The 18,447-nt window shown below is 42.6% G+C and overlaps 1 protein-coding gene across 1 annotated transcript; it reads right to left on the bottom strand.

The window, feature by feature from the left end:
• Window positions 1-842: 842 nt before the first annotated feature.
• Window positions 843-13,985, bottom strand: LOC138982840 (ubiquitin thioesterase Zranb1-like). The gene is made up of 8 exons (XM_070356206.1): window positions 13,892-13,985; window positions 11,563-12,955; window positions 9,528-9,599; window positions 6,486-6,681; window positions 5,633-5,751; window positions 4,719-4,844; window positions 2,433-2,662; window positions 843-1,439 (listed from the first exon to the last, which is right to left on the bottom strand). The coding sequence occupies exons 2-8, from the start codon at window positions 12,926-12,928 to the stop codon at window positions 1,206-1,208; spliced, it is 2,343 nt and encodes a 780-aa protein (XP_070212307.1). The 5' UTR covers window positions 12,929-12,955; window positions 13,892-13,985; the 3' UTR covers window positions 843-1,205.
• Between the last annotated feature and the right edge of the window lie 4,462 nt (window positions 13,986-18,447).

An 18,447-nucleotide genomic window follows, 5' to 3' on the forward strand; every position in this document is an offset into this window, starting at 1 on the left:
TAACGAAGTTTTGGAGGTCTCGCTCAGTCAGCCTTCATCGCGCTCTCTGGCCACTGATTGCTTTCAATGATGTTCCTGGTAGTGTCAGCGGCTGAATTGAATCGATGTCGAAGACGTGGCAGGAAATTGCGATCTTGTCTTATTGGGGTAATGTGAAAAAATCCACCGCCTTGCATAACTGCAGTGCTTCCAATGTCACCAGAACATTGCAGAAGGTGATAAACTGTTGGAATATGCACGTTTAAAGCACATGCCAGCGCTTCTGGATCACCCTGGCATTTTGGTGGTGTCAATTTGGCATCCTGGCTGTTTCAAAAGTGAGACTGGCAGCAAGCGTGCCATGGTCTCTTTTGATTGCTAATGCATTGGTGAACACATCTCACACATCCTATTTCTCCTGCTCTCCTTGCACGTGCTGCGAGCGCACATTATGTGTTTGACGATAAACCTGGTTGTCCCGTGTGTTAAAACAGTCACAGCATCAAAATAATCACACAAAAGCAAGGTCAAACATGCCTTCATTAAACTTTTGTGGTTTAATAATTCTAACTCTATAATTGTTGGAGATTTTGTCAATCAAACAATGACGAATTTTTTCGCGTTTCTTATGTTGCTCGGTATATGTTCTGACAATGTTTAAGGGCGTATTCTGTTGTTTTTGTTTTTTGTATGATTGTTGAGCACTCTGAACAGTTGCCGTGTGTACTTTCTAACAAATTACGGGCCAAATGATTTCTCCCAAGTTTATACAATACAATTCAGCTAACCCCCCCCCCCCCCCCATTTCTTTTACAACAGGTGACACTGAAATTCACATGCATCACATCAGGACAAACAGTGTGTGACCTTCTACAAAATATAGGTTTATTTCAATTTACTCTATCTACAGATAAAAAACAATACTTAGTATTAGATTTCTGTGCTTTCAACATTAGTTTTCTGATCTCAGAATTTATGTCTTTAAAATTAAAACAAGATATTTCACAATTTTGCACAAAGGTGGATCCATGTGATTGCAATGCCCTGAGCAGACGAATTGATCAGGAAAAGTAGCATGGGCTGCGAATAACCGATCAATTCCAGCAGTGCTGTCATTGCATACTTTGCAAATATCCACTTTAATTAAAATTCACACGCGCTGTCGGTGCATGGTTATCCAGTTCAATCCACAAGCACTGACGGTGCACAATTGTCCCAGCTTATGGTCACTCCTGGTCACTGTCGCCATCACTAGAGAAGTCGTGGGTGGGTATGCTGTGCTGGCGGGACGGGGGATCGACCTCTGTGGCGGCCGCTTGTCGATAGCGTTCCAGCCACTCGTCCAACATCTGTTTGACTATCACTGGCTGCCGACCTCGGCGCTGCAGTGCCACCAGTAGTCCCCCCTTGGTTTCATAACAGTCTATCCAATCTCTCAGCATTGCCTCCTCTCTTCCAATCTGGTAGGAACAAGAAGAATGTATACATACCGGTAAGTATTTTCACCAGGTAACAATGGAGACCACTACCAGCCCAATGTTCCCCCTTCCCCACAAATCAAGCCTGGGAAATTTCGAGCTGGAATACCTTGCTCTAAAGCCAGTCACACAAACTAACTGAAGGCATCATCGGTATTCTTCTGTTGCTTGCTTATTCTTCAGAACCAGGTGGTAAATTTCTAGAATTTGCATCCTTCAGAATCAACAAGAAAACTCAAAAACCTACTCTGGATGTCCAATTTTCAAGCAATCCCCTTGCCCCAGTTTCAAATGTTTTGAGCTATGTTAGCTCCCCTACCCATGGAGTCATTCCAGAAATTGACGGGCGCAGTGGTAAGACGTCGGCCTCCTAATCGGGAGGTCGTGAGTTCGAATCCCGGTCGCTGCCGCCTGGTGGGTTAAGAGTGGAGATTTTTCCGATCTCCCAGGTCAACTTATGTGCAGACCTGCTTAGTGACTTAACCCCCTTCGTGTGTACACGCAAGCACAAGACCAAGTGCGCACGGAAAAGATCCTGTAAACCATGTCGGAGTTCGGTGGGTTATAGAAACACGAAAATACCCAGCATGCCTCCCCCGAAATCGGCGTATGCTGCCTGAATGGCGGGGTACAAACGGTTATACACGTAAAAATCCACTCGTGCTAAACACATGAGTGAACGTGGGAGTCTTAGCCCATGAACGAAGAAGAAGAAGATTCCAGAAATTTACCTCGGTAACTACTAGAAAACATCCTCAATCTGAAAGCTGTAACAATGGAGAAAAACAAATTAACAGTAATTTGAGGAGGGGGGGGGGGGGGGGGGGGGGTCAGACGGACAGCCATCCAGCTGCACAGCAACACATCTGAACACTGCTGACAACTAAGACTCGCTAATCAGGTAAGTCAAAAATTCGGATGCACATGGGATTTGCAACCTAGTAATGCACAAGAAGGAGTAGCAAGCATCCTCACCTCAGACGCTGACAAGAAGTGCACTTCCAACAGCTTGCCCTCACAGTCTACCAAAGGGAGGTAAACTAGCTGCTCCTCCTCAATGGTCTCCGAGTTGGCACCTGCTCCCTCCCCCTCGTCCAGGTCAGTTTCCATGGAAACCAGAGCGGAGAAATGCCCTCGTGTGTAAGCCAGTGCCACCGGTGTCCTCCAGCAAAAGTCGCGCTCCCACAGCAAAGGCAAGTAGACGCCTTAACACAGACATTCCCATTTCACTTTTGGGTACAAAGCGAACATCACTAAAGCGTCTCTCTTGTACCTCTTTTAGCAGTGACGCAGACAGCACATACATTTCTTTATTATGGACACATGCAGCTTCCTATTTCATTCTTGCCGCTTTGCTTAAACTAAAAACACATTGCTCTATAAACAGTTGTGTTTTTGTGGGGTGGGGGGAATGCACAAAATGCACAAATCATAAGTAACAAGAAGGGCAAAGCCCATACGACTCACATGCTTGACCTTGACCTTTACATGACCTTGACCTTAGGGTCAAGGTCAAATAACTAAACCTAGCAATGACATACACTAACTGCTTTACACATTTTTCCTACCAAAATACATGTGACCTTGACCCAAGGTCAAGGTCATGCAACACAAAGCTGTTCATTCAAGACATAGGAAGTACAATGGTGCCTATTGGCTCTTTCTACCATGAGATATGGTCACTTTTAGTGGTTCACTACCTTATTTTGGTCACATTTCATAAGGGTCAAAGTGACCTTGACCTTGATCATATGTGACCAAATGTGTCTCATGATGAAAGCATAACATGTGCCCCACATAATTTTTAAGTTTGAAACAGTTATCTTCCATAGTTCAGGGTCAAGGTCACTTCAAAATATGTATACAATCCAACTTTGAAGAGCTCCTGTGACCTTGACCTTGAAGCAAGGTAAACCAAACTGGTATCAAAAGATGGGGCTTACTTTGCCCTATATATCATATATAGGTGAGGTATTAAATCTCAAAAACTTCAGAGAAAATGGGAACAAGAAGGGCAAAGCCCAAACGACTCGCATGCTTGACCTTGACCTTTACATGACCTTGACCTTCAGGGTCAAGGTCAAATAACTAAACCTAGCAATGACATCATACACTAAGAACTGCTTTACACATTTTTCCTACCAAAATACATGTGACATCCAAGGTCATGCAACACAAAGCTGTTAATTCAAGACATAGGAAGTACAATGGTGCTTATTGGCTCTTTCTACCATGAGATATGGTCACTTTTAGTGGTTCACTACCTTATTTTGGTCACATTTCATAAGGGTCAAAGTGACCTTGACCATGATCATATGTGACCAAATGTGTCTCATGATGAAAGCATAACATGTGCCCCACATAATTTTTAAGTTTGAAACAGTTATCTTCCATAGTTCAGGGTCAAGGTCACTTCAAAATATGTATACAATCCAACTTTGAAGAGCTCCTGTGACCTTGACCTTGAAGCAAGGTAAACCAAACTGGTATCAAAAGATGGGGCTTACTTTGCCCTATATATCATATATAGGTGAGGTATTGAATCTCAAAAACTTCAGAGAAAATGGGAAAAATAGCTGGTTTTTAGACAACATTTATGGCCCCTGCGACCTTGACCTTGAAGCAAGGTCAAGATGCTATGTATGTTTTTTGGGGCCTTGTCATCATACACCATCTTGCCAAATTTGGTACTGATAGACTGAATAGTGTCCAAGAAATATCCAACGTTAAAGTTTTCCGGACGGCCGGCCGGACGGCCGGACGGACGGACGACTCGGGTGAGTACATAGACTCACTTTTGCTTCCCATGTGAGTCAAAAATGTGAAAAATAGCTGTTTTTTAGACAACATTTATGGCCCCTGCGACCTTGACCTTGAAGCAAGGTCAAGATGCTATGTATGTTTTTTGGGGCCTTGTCATCATACACCATCTTGCCAAATTTGGTACTGATAGACTGAATAGTGTCCAAGAAATATCCAACGTTAAAGTTTTCCGGACGGACGGATGTCCGGACGTCCGGACGGACGACTTGGGTGAGTACATAGACTCACTTTTGCTTCGCATGTGAGTCAAAAAATGTATGTCCCTGATTCTAACTCAAAGTCAAAGTCAATCGTGATCTGCACACAATTATAATTTATATGTTTAAAATGGTTGAGGTTCAAACTATGTCAAAAGTCTTTGCAAGGCTCAAATTTGAAGAAAAATATAGTAAACAGCCGGGTACTAAGCCTCAATACACTCAATAATCAAAAGCATACCTTGAAACTTTGCAAGCCCAAGTGTTTCCCCTCGAAAGCTCTTCACGTACTTGACTCCATAAACAATGATGGGACGACGAAGAATATGTGCCAAGGCAAATATATGGGTCTGCTCCAGTGAAGCACCTACAAACAAATCAAAGCTGATGACAGATCAATTTATTTTACCCATTAACATTTCTCGCCACATATCCCTCCGTTCCTGTAAACTGCAATCATGGAATTCTACACAAACTTCAACTTGGTAAGTACTCGTTTATGCGTTAAAATCATCATTTTAAGTTCACTGCAGAGCGGAAGATAATAAATATAAGGCCAACAGAAGATTAAAAGGAAAGGACTCAGTCTTGTCCGTAACAATCCTGAAATCAATCTACATAAACAACAGAGTGAGATTAGCACAATGTCAATAGCAGCCAATAATCTGCCCCCCCCCCCCCCCCCCCAACATCAATGACCAATTTTACTATTGTGTATAAAAATCAGCAGAAATGTGTGCTCTCTCTCCACATGGCAAAGCAGCCAGGCTGATGAGCATTGGCAACTGTTTACAGGGGTACCGGTTTACAGTGACATCACATGTGCTCATAGCATGATGTGCAAAGCCAGCTACTGCTAGAGTCTGTGTCAGTTTACATAGGAAATTTAGTCATCTGTAAATCACCAAAAACACTACCTGTCCCCCCCCCCCCCCCCCCCCCCCACACACACACACCTTTTAAGACACTACTTTCTCAGATCTTCTGTTTTTGACCTCTATACATTTTCACCCTTTTAAACACACTGCCGATTTTCTCAACTTTTTTGACGGTTCTAGAAGAAAGCGTGGTACCCCTGTATGTAATTCACCAAAACAAAATATTTCCCAGTGCAGTGCAATCAGTGCATTTCTGTCATGGAAAAGCCAGACTTACCTGGCTGGCTGGCAAGGCTCAAGAGGACTGCCCAGTCCCTCTGCCACTGGAATTCATCAAGACTGAAGTGCAGGGATTCTGCCTGTTTAGACTCGTACTCCTTCCAGCGTGGGTAAAACCTGTGCACAGAACCAGTCATTACTTGTTGAACCAAAACATAACTGAGATTTCTTAACTCATTGTCTTCCAGGAACGGATATATCCGTACCCACTCATATGGCTCTATCTGACAAGGTATGGATATATCCGCTCAGACCGTTAGCTTCAGTTGCTTCCTGTAACGTCGATCTAACGCCTGTATTCCAGCATGTTGGTACACAGTTACTACACAGTTACTACAATTCTGAGTGACCTGCTGCCGCACAGCAGGTCTTGGCTAAAAAAACTTGGTCAACATAGCTGGGGTACAAAGTGTTAAGAGAGTCTTAACCAATAAAGTAACAATATTTTAATCAGCTTCATGCCAAATCAGGTTGGAGAGAATATTGGTTTGCAGAGCTCACTGGGTAGAATATCTGGAAACCTAAATTGCTAAATCCACTTATCCTCATTTTGTTCTAAAAAAAACTGATTGAATATGGTGTGTACTTGTTTTTACTGGAGGTACACAGTCATGTTTAGTTTCATCCAAAGCTGATAACTGGTACAAAACATACAATTTTTTTTTTTAAACCAAAACCTCTCCCGAAATTCTGAAAACATGTTGTAGTTGTATACAGGTTCAAACCTTGAAGCATTTAAAACATATAAAACTGTAAATCGAAGTGCTAACCTTGAAAGACACAAACCTAAGTCTTGTCTTATAATAAATGAACTTATATCAGTACATGATCAAGACAGAATGTAAACCTACACCATAGCTCCCTCTGTGAGGCTGTCGGCAAGAGCACTTCGCAGTGTGTTGTCGGCATCAAACACACCCCATGTCACCTGCAGTATGGAGTCCAACAGACAGTCGCCCGCAGTTCTGTTCCACAATGCGTACAAACGACTGCCTGCCTGGATCATCTCCGAACTCCAGTTAATGACAGATTCCTCCACTTCAAGCTCTGCAAAAAGCACAGAAAAAACACAGAATTGTTAATACTACATTGTATAATTAACTGGTAAATTTACTGTGGACGACAAAAAGCTATGTTGAACATGATGCCAGCAACCTCAGTCACACTCACACACACGCATGCACAGTATACACAGATATATTTATTTATTATGTAATGTGTGAAGACACACACACAGTAGTGACACACATTCTCACAAAACCACAGCACATCTGATGCAAATTAAATATCACCAATTTGATTTTGAGATGATTGAAAAACTGGTGGATCAGAAGCTTTTGGCTTTAATTGCCCTTTCAATTATCAAAATGGTTCAAGTCAACAGCATTTAACTTTTGAAGGAAAAACAGTATGTGGGTATTATAAGGCAAAAAAAAAAAATTGTCTGTTTCTGGTCACCCGACCGACCCTAAATTTCGGCGCCGACCCTAAACTTTTTTTTTCCAAACTCAAAAATTTTTCCCATTTGTCCAAGCTCAAGATGTAAGATGTCTCAAGTCTTCTTTTCTGTTTCATCATGAAAATATCGGACCAGGTAAACAAAGAAAAACATGTCATACTCTTTCAGTCTTTGTCACAGATTTGTAAATGTGTTGAGTGTCTTGTCTCTATGTATAGTGAATCCAGTCTCTTTGCGCGATTTTTAAAGTTAGTTTTATTGGTCTACATTTGGGGGAAAAAAAAAGAAAAAAAAAAAAAAAATCCCTACCTACCTACCCTATTTTTTTTAGCCATGTTACCAGAGACAGACAATTTTTTTTTTTTTGGCCTAAGAGGTTGATGGGTTGTTGACAGACCAGGCTTTTTGACCAAGCCCAAAGGCCGCGGTCAATAAATATGAAACAAAAGTCGATATGCCCCCCCGAGGACCGACAAAAAAGCTGGTCTGACAACAAACCACTAAACATCGTTTTTGTCATCATTTTGGTAGTGCGAAAATAAGTGCACAATCAACAAAGGGAGCTATGCTTTGAAACGCGAGTTCTGTTATTATCATACATGTTTGGGGGCCCCAGCACGTTGTTACAGTCAAAGCTGGCGTGTGAAAGCAACTTTCTGTGATTTGAGTCTATAAAATGTTGAGACAAGTATGTCAGATTTGTATGCGAAGTTCTGTAGGTGCCGACTACAGAATGGTGTGTGAAGCCAGCAGTAAACGTCTTTGAGACGAGAGTGCCTACATTTTGCATTCGAGCGAATGGATCGTCTTATTTTAAACGAGGTGATTTGCTTGCAAGCGTTGACATCTCACAACATATCTGTTGATTATCGTGTGACAATCGAGTCGGGGGCAAGGAATAGCAAGAAGCAAAGATGAGTCTTTTTCTATTGTTACCTTTCTTTCTTGTTGCTGGTGCTTATAATATTGTGCGGACAGATGCGAGTGTTTTTTGCCCCCAAGACTTTGTGTGGTGTGGGTATTGTTTTGCTCGTTTCATACCCACACCCAAACCTGACAACCATCCTCCCCCCACCCCACCCTCCCTCATAATCCACCAACACAAACACATCAATGATCAAACGCTCTCCCCTCCCCCACCCCACCCTCCCTCATAATCCACCAACACAAACACATCAATGATCAAACGCTCTCCCCTCCCCCACCCCACCCTCCCTCATAATCCACCAACACAAACACATCAATGATCAAACGCTCTCCCCTCCCCCACCCCACCCTCCCTCATAATCCACCAACACAAACACATCAATGATCAAACGCTCTCCCCTCCCCCACCCTTGCAGATCACAATTCACACCTGCAACGCAGACGATCATATTATCGATTAAATATTCATTGCATGGTGTCATAGGTCACTGTTGTTTTTGTTCTTGTTTGTGTTATTGCAAATCGGTTTAATCTTATCGATACACATGTCTCTCCATTACATTTTTATCGCCCTCCCACCCTGCCCCTCTCAGTATTCAACCCCCCCATCCTCTCGGTTTTCAGTGATAATTAGAAGAGATGATTTGTTGAAGCCAAATTAGGTCAAAGGTCACAGAAGATTTGCATCGTGCAGCATGGCACGAATTGGGTCAAAGGACACAGAAGATTTGCGTCGTGCAGCAAAGGAAGATAATCGCGATCTTGTTTCTCACTGCCTCTCTGTTTTTCATTAGACTTGTCATTCTGCTTGCTTGGCTTTGTCAGATGTCTAAATTTCTTGTTGCAATGCTATGTTCTTGCTTTTGTATTATTATTTTTTATTTGCGCTAAGTTTATCGATACGTCTTTTGCACGGGTCAAAATGTGTGTGTCAGGGGTCAATTGGTTTGACTTGGATTTGACGTTCGTGTTTCTCCGAACGTCTTTGCCTGTAATCGAAACAGAGATACACGCACTCCATGACTTTGTGAGAGGTTAAACCATATTGCTAGGTTTAATTTGTTTGCGATAAAGCATGAATTAATTTCCTTTCATGAAGTAGTTTTGTTTTTTGTTTACTTTTCTGTTTGCCAGTTAGTGCTTAGAACTTTGCGAAGCAGTGTCGTCTGTCTGCCCAGGTGAAAAGAGCCGAATAATCCCCAAGCGTTTCGATTGGGTTTGCTTTTGATTATCCATGTAACCTGCTTCCTGCAACTATGGGAACCGGAGATTTATTGCATGGGGAACATGAGATTTATTTCCCAGCTGCTTGTGAATGAAAACTCGTGAAAATGATGACAAATTTTAAATATTGTCAATAACAATTGACATTAACAGAAACAGCAGAAAACAATTACAAATTCTCAAAGTCTTCTTGTTGTGTGTTTTCATGTTTTTCAACGGCAAACAAACAGCCGAAATACACCATGCGAGGACAGAACTGACGCACAAATTGTCACTGATTTACCATTTTGTACTCCACGATCCAGCAACTCATCCATCAGGAGTTCCTGAACTTGTCGGGGCAAGTCTTCTATATCTGAAAATGCACATTTTTAAATTGATACATTTCTACTGACCATGTAGAGAGTTTCTAGAATAATGAAATAACAAAACAAGAACGTCGAGGCATGCTGAACCTTTCAGTCACTCAAACACACTGAAATACATCAGATTCAGATTCCCCAACGGACCCTATTTTCCCCCATCCCCTATAACTTTTTTTGACCTTTCAAAATAAACTTGGCCAAAAAATTATTGCAACAAATTTCAAACCCAAATTAAACCATTAATCCCCGTGTCATTTTATTGACACTTTATATGCCAGAGAAGGGCGTTCACTTAACCTTCAGGATCACCATGTGGATTAAATTTCTTTTACAGGGATCACGTGACCACCGCTCAAGTAAGGGTACCCTCAAAATCGACCAGACAAAAACGGAAGAGCCAAATGAAAAATCGACAAAAAATCACAATAGGCAAAACTTTGCAACTTTGACATACGAGAAGAAAGTCAAACCAATTATCTACGCAAGGCATAGAGACTAGGGAACGAAAAGGTCTTAAAACAACATAGCAACAGAATGTAACTCTATGCCATCTGTGATCTACAGGAATCATACTGTTTTTCAAATGGTGGTTAACTTCTAACAGTAACAGACTACCGTATTTGACGGACTATCAAAAAAAATCGCATTGCGGCTTATAAAAAGATGCGGCTAAAACGTTACCTGAACTTGAATAGCATTCACCTAATGGAAGTCACCGCGGATTTTCATTTCGCTCGATTAGCGATTACCGGTACTCTATTAGCTCTCTACTCAAGACTCAGCGCTTTTCTCTTTCTTTCGCGAATCTTCGTTTGTCAACAAGTCGTCGTGACAAGGTAGCGTACAGAGAAACACCGGATGTATCAGGATCTCGAGCGAGCGAGATTTCGTTTTTTTGTGTCTCGCGATAGTTGGGGGAGCGAGAGCCGCCATGTTGTGTTTTCGTCTGCTCGAAATGTGCGCAAAAGTCGTAAATCATCCAAAAAAAGCTTATTCCGGGTGGGACTACAAGTGTGTGTTGGTTACAAATTGTGTGTGTGATATTTTTCTTCAAACTTTTTCACTTTTCTTCTTTGTTTCACTTGTTTATTCTCGAAGCCGATTTCGCCAGATACCGTACTTTCATTTGCCTGGTTGTTTTGATTGATTGACACGATCTGATTATATTTTTTTCGACGGCGGCTAATATAGTGATGCGGCCTATACGTGGCTCGTCCCAATTTTTTTGTTAAAAGTCAGGGGTGCGGCTTATAAAACGGTGCGGCTTGTAATCCGTCAAATACGGTAACACTTTTCTTAAATTTTAGTTTTTACACTGAGTCTGATGAGTATTTTGATTTACCAAACAATGCTGATTATGATGTGTCGTCACCTCTCTCATTATTCTTAACCTTCACTGAATCATACTTTTAACTACACTGTCAAAATAATGTGTGTCACTGTCATAGCCCGTGGAAGTCACAGTAAACTGTTGAAAATGTTTGAACCCCTCCACAATCTATACCAGTCAGGTAGAAATAATGGTGTTATTCAACATTGCTCGTTTGGGGAGCATGGTTCATACAAACACAGCACATCTAATTAAAAAGTGATCTACCCCTGCAAAATCTGATCCCGACTGAGGGATTTTTCTTGTACATCACATTTCTTCGTTAAAACTTAATATGATGTTGATGGCCAGTACCCGTCCACATTCCTGCATACTCATCCTCCGTGTTCCCCAACCTTAGTTTCACCCCATTTTTTCTCTCCTTTTTTTGTTTTTCCTCCACAGAGCATTCATTGTACAAAACAAAATTCTTTCGCCGAGGCCTTCTAGATCTCGTAGTCCTACTCCAACTAGTAAACAAACGTGAACAATAAGGAAAAGAAATGAAGCCAGAAAAACCAGAATGGTTATTGCGGCAACACACAGTCACTATCCAACACAAGGTAGGTACACTGAATACAAACCTGCTGGCAAGGCAAAGGTCACACAGTCACTGAAAAAGAAACAGGGGAAATCCCCTTTTCTCTGTCTCAGCGATGATGCGATATGACGACGAATGTCCGATGCAAGATCCGGTGACGCATGGCATGGAAGACGTTTCACAGACTTGACTGCTGCATCTGTAGCAGTCAGCAGAACGGCTAGCATGTCTTCGCGGTGGAATCGTAAGGCTAAATGCACCAAAGTGTGGCCCACCTCAAAAGCACTTGGACGTGACAACAGCAACACCTCGTCCGCTGTTAGCTGCCGTGATGGGTTGCCACCTGCTGCAATGAACGCCTCAATGGCATTTGGGTCACCATCGACTACCCCATTGCACGCGTTTAACCACAGCCAGTCTTTATCACGCAGTTGCCTTCTCAACAGTTTCAACTGAGAGTCATCAACAGAAGTTCCAGCACCTGTCGCCTCTGCTTGTTTATTGCGTTCTGAATTATCAAGGCCGCGGGAAGAAGTGAGGGAGGTCCACCCCTGACGCTTGGCAGTACCACTAGGCTCTCTCCTGCCTGCTTTGCTGTTGGTACTGCTGACTGAGACAGGAGAAAGAACTGTGGTTACAGTTACACTGCTAGTCACTCTGCCGTGAATGTTGGAGTCTGACAGAGTCTGCTTGCGGGGAATGCCGCATAAGATGCACTTTGCAGACCGTGGCCAGTTCTCATAGGTACACACTCTGCATGACCACTTGCACGCCTTGGAGACTGGGAGAATTGACGAAGCACTCTTGCCCAGCGTGGCTTGAGCCCTGTTGATGTCATTGTTCAGAGACCCTGCTGGCTCCGGTGAATTGGTGGCACTACGATTAGGGGTGCTGCGTCCACCCCCACCCCCTCCTCTACATCCCACACCAACATCAGACAACGAGTTGGCCTTGGCAGGATCTCCTGATGGGCTGGACTGAGGAGGTGAGGCTTTGTGACGTGGGCTTAAACACTGCATACATCGCGCTGAGCGAGGCCAGTTCAGGAAAGTGCACATGTTACACGCCCACTTGCTGGCGATTCCACTGCACCCGATCCCTGCATTCACCACGCTTGTGCTACTGCTGAGGACTGCAACATTTGTTCCAGCAGTGCCTCCTCCTGTTCCAGCAGAGCTGTCACTGTTTTTGTTTTGCACCAAGGCTGCCATTTTGTAGATGTCTTGTTCGTCGTTGACATGGTCGGTGATAAATTGCGGGGGACGCGGGGCATGGCACAAGGTGCAGCGCTTGGCAACAGGCCAGTTTTCATAGGTGCAATATTCACATGGCCACTTCTTTCCTTCCTCAGTTGCAGACTCCTTGGTGACTTCTCCTCCTGAGCCCTGTCTGGTGTTGCCCGAATTCATTGTGACTTGTAGTTGTCACCTCCACTGCTGTAACAACAAAAATCTCTTCGGATGAATCACTTCTATTAATAAAGGAAGATTATTAAAAAAATCACTTCACATACATTTTCAAAACTGTTACCCGCTAAACGAACCAAAGACCCTGTACCCAGTGACTTTTTTCAGACCCTGATATGTAGGCCACGTGACACTTCGCTATACACCCTCAAAAATAACGTTTCTACCAAAAGTTTGCTATTTTACAAGGCTCCAACACAAAAATTCAATCCAAAGTGCAAAAAATAATGAAACAATGAAAAATGTAATGACAACTCGACAACCATCCTGCAGTATTGCGTTTGCTTTAAGTTTAATACATGTTCATTGCAACCTCCTGCTTGGAAGTCAAATAAAGCATTCCTTTTATAATGGAGGCATAGAATGACTTCAGTCTTACCAACATGAAACTGAACAGTGAACTCAGCAATTTACACTACTGTCTTGCGAAAGGGGTGAGACATATGTGTGTGTCAATCTCTTTACCACCAGGAAGTCCACACAGCCCAGCTAACCGAGAAAATTCCCTCCAGGAAGTGCACCTGCAGGAAATACACTCAGTTGTGGTAGAAGGAAATCCCCTCTCTGCCTTACTTCGCAAGTTGCTGCTTTTCTTGGAAAGTAGTTAGTGTTACTCAACTTTACTTACTCAGGTTACACAATCTTTTCCTTTTCGAAGAACAGAAACAGATCAGTTCTTTGCTTGTGTACCCCGTGTCTGCGACGAAAGTCACGCATGTGTCATTATACACCTAGGATACACAAAGACACTGAAAATGGAACAACAAAATGTAAAAATCTGGACGTCTTTCCTCCAAAGGCATGCCCTTACATCATTAAAATGGCAAATCCACTGTCATGACCCTTCAACCTTCTTGAACCCAACCCCGCCTCATAAACGAAGTCCATTCCTATCATAAAACTTACTGATTCAGTCTCAAACTGTGACTGGAAGTATTGTTTTTGATGGAGGATACTGCACAGTACACCAAACATTCCATGTTTCCCACAGTGACGTCATTGCTATGCAGCAGTCAAGCAAAAAGAAATTAATTATAATAACACGATTTTTGTTTAAATAAACACAAACACACAAAGGAGGAATTGTGTTCGAACTAATTCTGATTAACTTACTAAGAGAGAAAATCACTGTATTGATGAGTGTAAGTTTTGTTTTTCATTCCACTGATGAAGCGAATGAGAGCTCTCTGCAGTAGAGGAAGCAAGCTCGACGAACTGTTTCACCTGTAAGCGCTCGTACCCGCAATTTGTATCGACTCGTATCCGGTTGATCAGTCCATGATCACACTGCGTTTGGCATTCGTGTTACAAATCGAAATAGTACAGTATTTCTCAAGCTGCTGTTATTAAAGGGCAGCTGTCGGGTTGCCTGGTCTCAAAAATGCGCGGAGTCGCGTGCAAAAACGCGTTTAAGAGTTTTCCGAGTTGATTCAACTAAAGACTGTTGATTTGGTCCAGAAGAAGACACTTTCATCATTAGTTTGAAACCATTAAAATGCGTGAAACTTTCTGCTAGTTCTCACAATCCGGCAAAAAAACGAAGCAGTTGACTCAAAATCCGCGACCGACAACTCTGTCAGCACAAGAAAGACGCCGCAGCGTTAGCCTTGCTGTGACGTCACTCGAGGAAGCCGATAAGGCCGCCGGCTGTGAAGTTTACAGTACAATGTAGACTACAGCTGGACATATGTAATGCTGTACGCGTGATTGATTCTTGCACAAAGTAAAGTATTAGGATGGTGGTATCTTCTCAAGACCCACGTTCCCATTTTCTCTTCTTTGATCTGACCGACTGCAACCTTTACAAGTCATTTCTAAAGTGGTTCACATGCTCAGTGTTGCTACTCCTCCAGTCCACCCGGTTAAACCATAAAGTTGCTCAACCACAGACCCTCGTGTCCCTTGTCAGCAGACACTGTACACATATGAAGAAGGTCCGCTTGAGGTGTCACACCAATTACCGTGTACGTGTGAGGTAGGCCCCCCCTACTGATTTCAAGACAAAAGCCAACTCTGTCGGTGGGAAAATCTAGCCGGGAAAGAGATGATGATAATACATCTTCAGTTACTCACTCAAGTAGATAGACGAGATAAAATAAAGGGAAGAGAGACGGAGACAAAGATGAAACAGTGGATCTAGTGTGGAAAATGGGGGAGGGGGGTTCGGCCGCAAAAAATCAAAGATGAATTTGTCAAACTGTGTTTGTGATGGTTATCGTGTGTGCGTGTGTGTGTGTGTGTGTGTGTGTGTGTGTGTGTGTGTGTGTGTGATAACACGTATGTGTGTGTGTGTGTGTGTATATGTGTGATAACACGTGTGTGTGTGTGTGTGTGTGTGTGTGTGTGTGTGTGTGTGTGTGTGTGTGTGTGTGTGTGTGTCTGTGTCTGTCTGTGTGTGAGTGTGTTTGTGTGTGTGTGTGTGTGTTCCTCGACGCGTGACAATATCTGCCAATAAGTTGAAATCTAAACAACGAAGTGACTGTGGTAAGTTGAACAAAAACAGGGTTCAAGTGGAACAAAAGCACTGAGGAGGGGGACGGAAGACATGTTATGAACTCCGTTTTTTACTGCGAAATTTTGGCCTGGGAGAAGTCACCCCATCCTAAGTTTCTCTTCACCTACCCGTGAAGTATGCTTGAGGGCTTGACTAGACAACCCGATTGCGCCCATTACACGGCATAAAGAGAGCACCGTTCAACCCGGCCGATTCCGCGGCTGACGTCACGCGTCCAAGGGAAGTAATTTTCGAGCGGGCTGCATTGACTCGGCCAAGAATGCAAACTTTCTTCGATTAAAGACATTGTAGCATGTCTAAAGTCTTCGGACTTGTGTTATCAAGCTGTCAAAATCACCAAGTAACTTTTAAGTATAGTTTCAGTTACTGACATGATAACTCATTCTAAGGAACAGATTTTGAGAGCCACAACCTGACAGCTGCCCTTGTGATTTTAGTTATTGTCGTCATAACTGATGTCTGATACATATATAATTCTTACTGATACTTCTATACTGTTTATCTTACGCATATGTACAATTGATGGTTAAACACGTTTTGTTAAGGAGGAGCATGCTTGCGCGTGTGTGCTGTTGTGGGTTTTGTGTGGGGAATGTATGCGGGCGTGCGTGAGCGTGTGTGTGACTGAGATTGCAAGCGATGGCGTGTATGGATTGATTGATTGTACTCTGGCCAAAACATGTCCCTAGTGTACTGCACATGGTTGAAATAAAGTCTTATGTCTTATGTCTTATGTCTTATAGTTTCCAGTTTCACAGCACCCAAGTCATATCTACTGCGGGCTTCCACTGACTGCCTATCACAGGGCTATTATATTACGGTTTCATGTGTATTTGTTTTATATTGACTGAATATCCCTATAATCTTATTATTTGCGTCTTATGATCGTTTACAGGCATGTTTGAGTGGGTGCGTCAAAGAAAATGTTCCATTTTTAGTGTACAATGTACCTATTTTAATGGACAATAACTTGCGTTGTCAAGTTATTATGAGGGCCAGGAGGCCCCCATTCTATACGGATAGTTTCGAGGTTGACCATGGGCAGCGCCATTTTGTTGTGAAATACGTCATCAGTTTGTGTACACAGGAAGTTGTGACATCCGTCACCCTATGGGAGGGGTGAAGGCAACATTGTTCATCAGTAGAAAGTTGTGAAATCCGTCACCCTATGGGAGGGGTGAAGGCAAAATTGGTTATCACTGAGTTTGTGTAACACAGGAAGTTGTGAAATACGTCACTCTATGGGAGGTGTGACGGCAAAATTGTTCAACAAAAACATCAAAGGCCGAACTGTGCAGGGTTAACCGCAACAAACTCAAACCATTCATGCTACTCTGCATTTGAGTGACTTATATACCAAAATTTTTATGTCTTGTTTTCAGCACAGGTGTGGGAAAAATCATGAACCAAAATGTTATTTATTTTCTAATTTAACATTTGTTTTACAAATGTGACCATGGTCTTTCAAACATACAGTGACATTAAACATTGTTATGTTAAAAAAAAAGAAGAAAAAGAAAAGCTTTTGTGCACAAATCAGAAAATACATTGTACATTTTACCTACAGGCCAAACAAGAGATCCAAGCAAGTTGCGCTCAATGGCAAGTTGTCAATAATAAAAACAGGCGCTTGCATTTGGATGTGTCCAATGATAGTAGGTTTGGTTGTGATCAATCAGAATAATGTAGGAATAAAAATGTATGACAGTTTGGTATGATGACATGTAATTCACATATGCTGAAATATAAAATCATACATCATATAATATTAATATGGCTGTTGCCATGACCATGAACCCCAAGAAAGGTTTAATGTTATGTAAATCAAAATACCAAAGTCAAGCACCTATTAATCTGGTCTACGGCGCGGGAAGATTGAGGCCTTCGTAAACGTTCAACGTTGGCCAATAATGATTTTAACAATGTTGTGTCGTTTTGTATTATGTTGTATTTTGTTGATCAATTGATAAATATGTCTTCCCAACATATTACAAAATCAAACAGAAATAAAGTCTTAGAGAACTACAATAATTATTGTTGCCGTCAAAACCTTGCAAGGCCTCAACCGTTCTCACGAGATCAGTTACTTTTTTTTCTCTCTCTCTCTCTCTCTCTCTCTCTCTCTCTCTCTCTCTCTCTCTCTCTCTCTCTCTGTATGTATGTCTTTATCTGTGTCTCCCTCTGAGTCTCTCCGCTTCAGTTCTGTCTTTCTATGTCTGTCTCTGTCTATGTGTGTGTGTGTCTCTCTCTCTCTCTCTCTCTCTCTCTCTCTATCTCGCTCTCGCTTTCTCTCTCTCTCATCTGGGACTGGGTGGCCGAGTGGTAACGCACTTGCGCTCGGAATCGAGAGGTTGCGTGTTCGACCCTGGGTCGCTATTTTCTCCCCCCTTTCCTAACCCAAGTGCTAGTCTTTCGGATGAGACGAAAAACCGAGGTCCCTTCGTGTACACTACATTGGGGTGTGCACGTTAAAGATCCCACGATTGACAAAAGGGTCTTTCCTGGCAAAATTGTATAGGCGTAGATAAAAATGTCCACCAAAATACCCGTGTGACCTGGAATAATAGGCCGTGAAAGGTGGATGCAGCGCCTAAAGGCAGTCGATCTACTGGCCGATGTGAATGCGTGATATATTGTGTAAAAAATTCCATCTCACACGGCATTAATAGGTAACATGCGCCTTGAGTCGCCTTGTGTGGTGAGATACGTGCGCGATATAAATCCTCGTAAATAAATAAATAAATAAAATAAATAAATAAAATCTGACTCTTGGCACACAGGTCAAAGCAGAGGTTAACTTGAGTGCACGTGTACCTAGGAGGGGGGTGATTTCTTGAATTAGCTGAGGGCGGAAGGAAATCGCTCACCTTCCACGTCCAAAACGTAGTGATATTGACACGCCAGATTAGTGCGGTAGCGTATTGTGCTAAGCAGGAAAGCGCGCTTT

Source organism: Littorina saxatilis, linkage group LG12 (genome assembly GCF_037325665.1).
Source record: "Littorina saxatilis isolate snail1 linkage group LG12, US_GU_Lsax_2.0, whole genome shotgun sequence".
NCBI classification, from domain to species: domain Eukaryota; kingdom Metazoa; phylum Mollusca; class Gastropoda; order Littorinimorpha; family Littorinidae; genus Littorina; species Littorina saxatilis.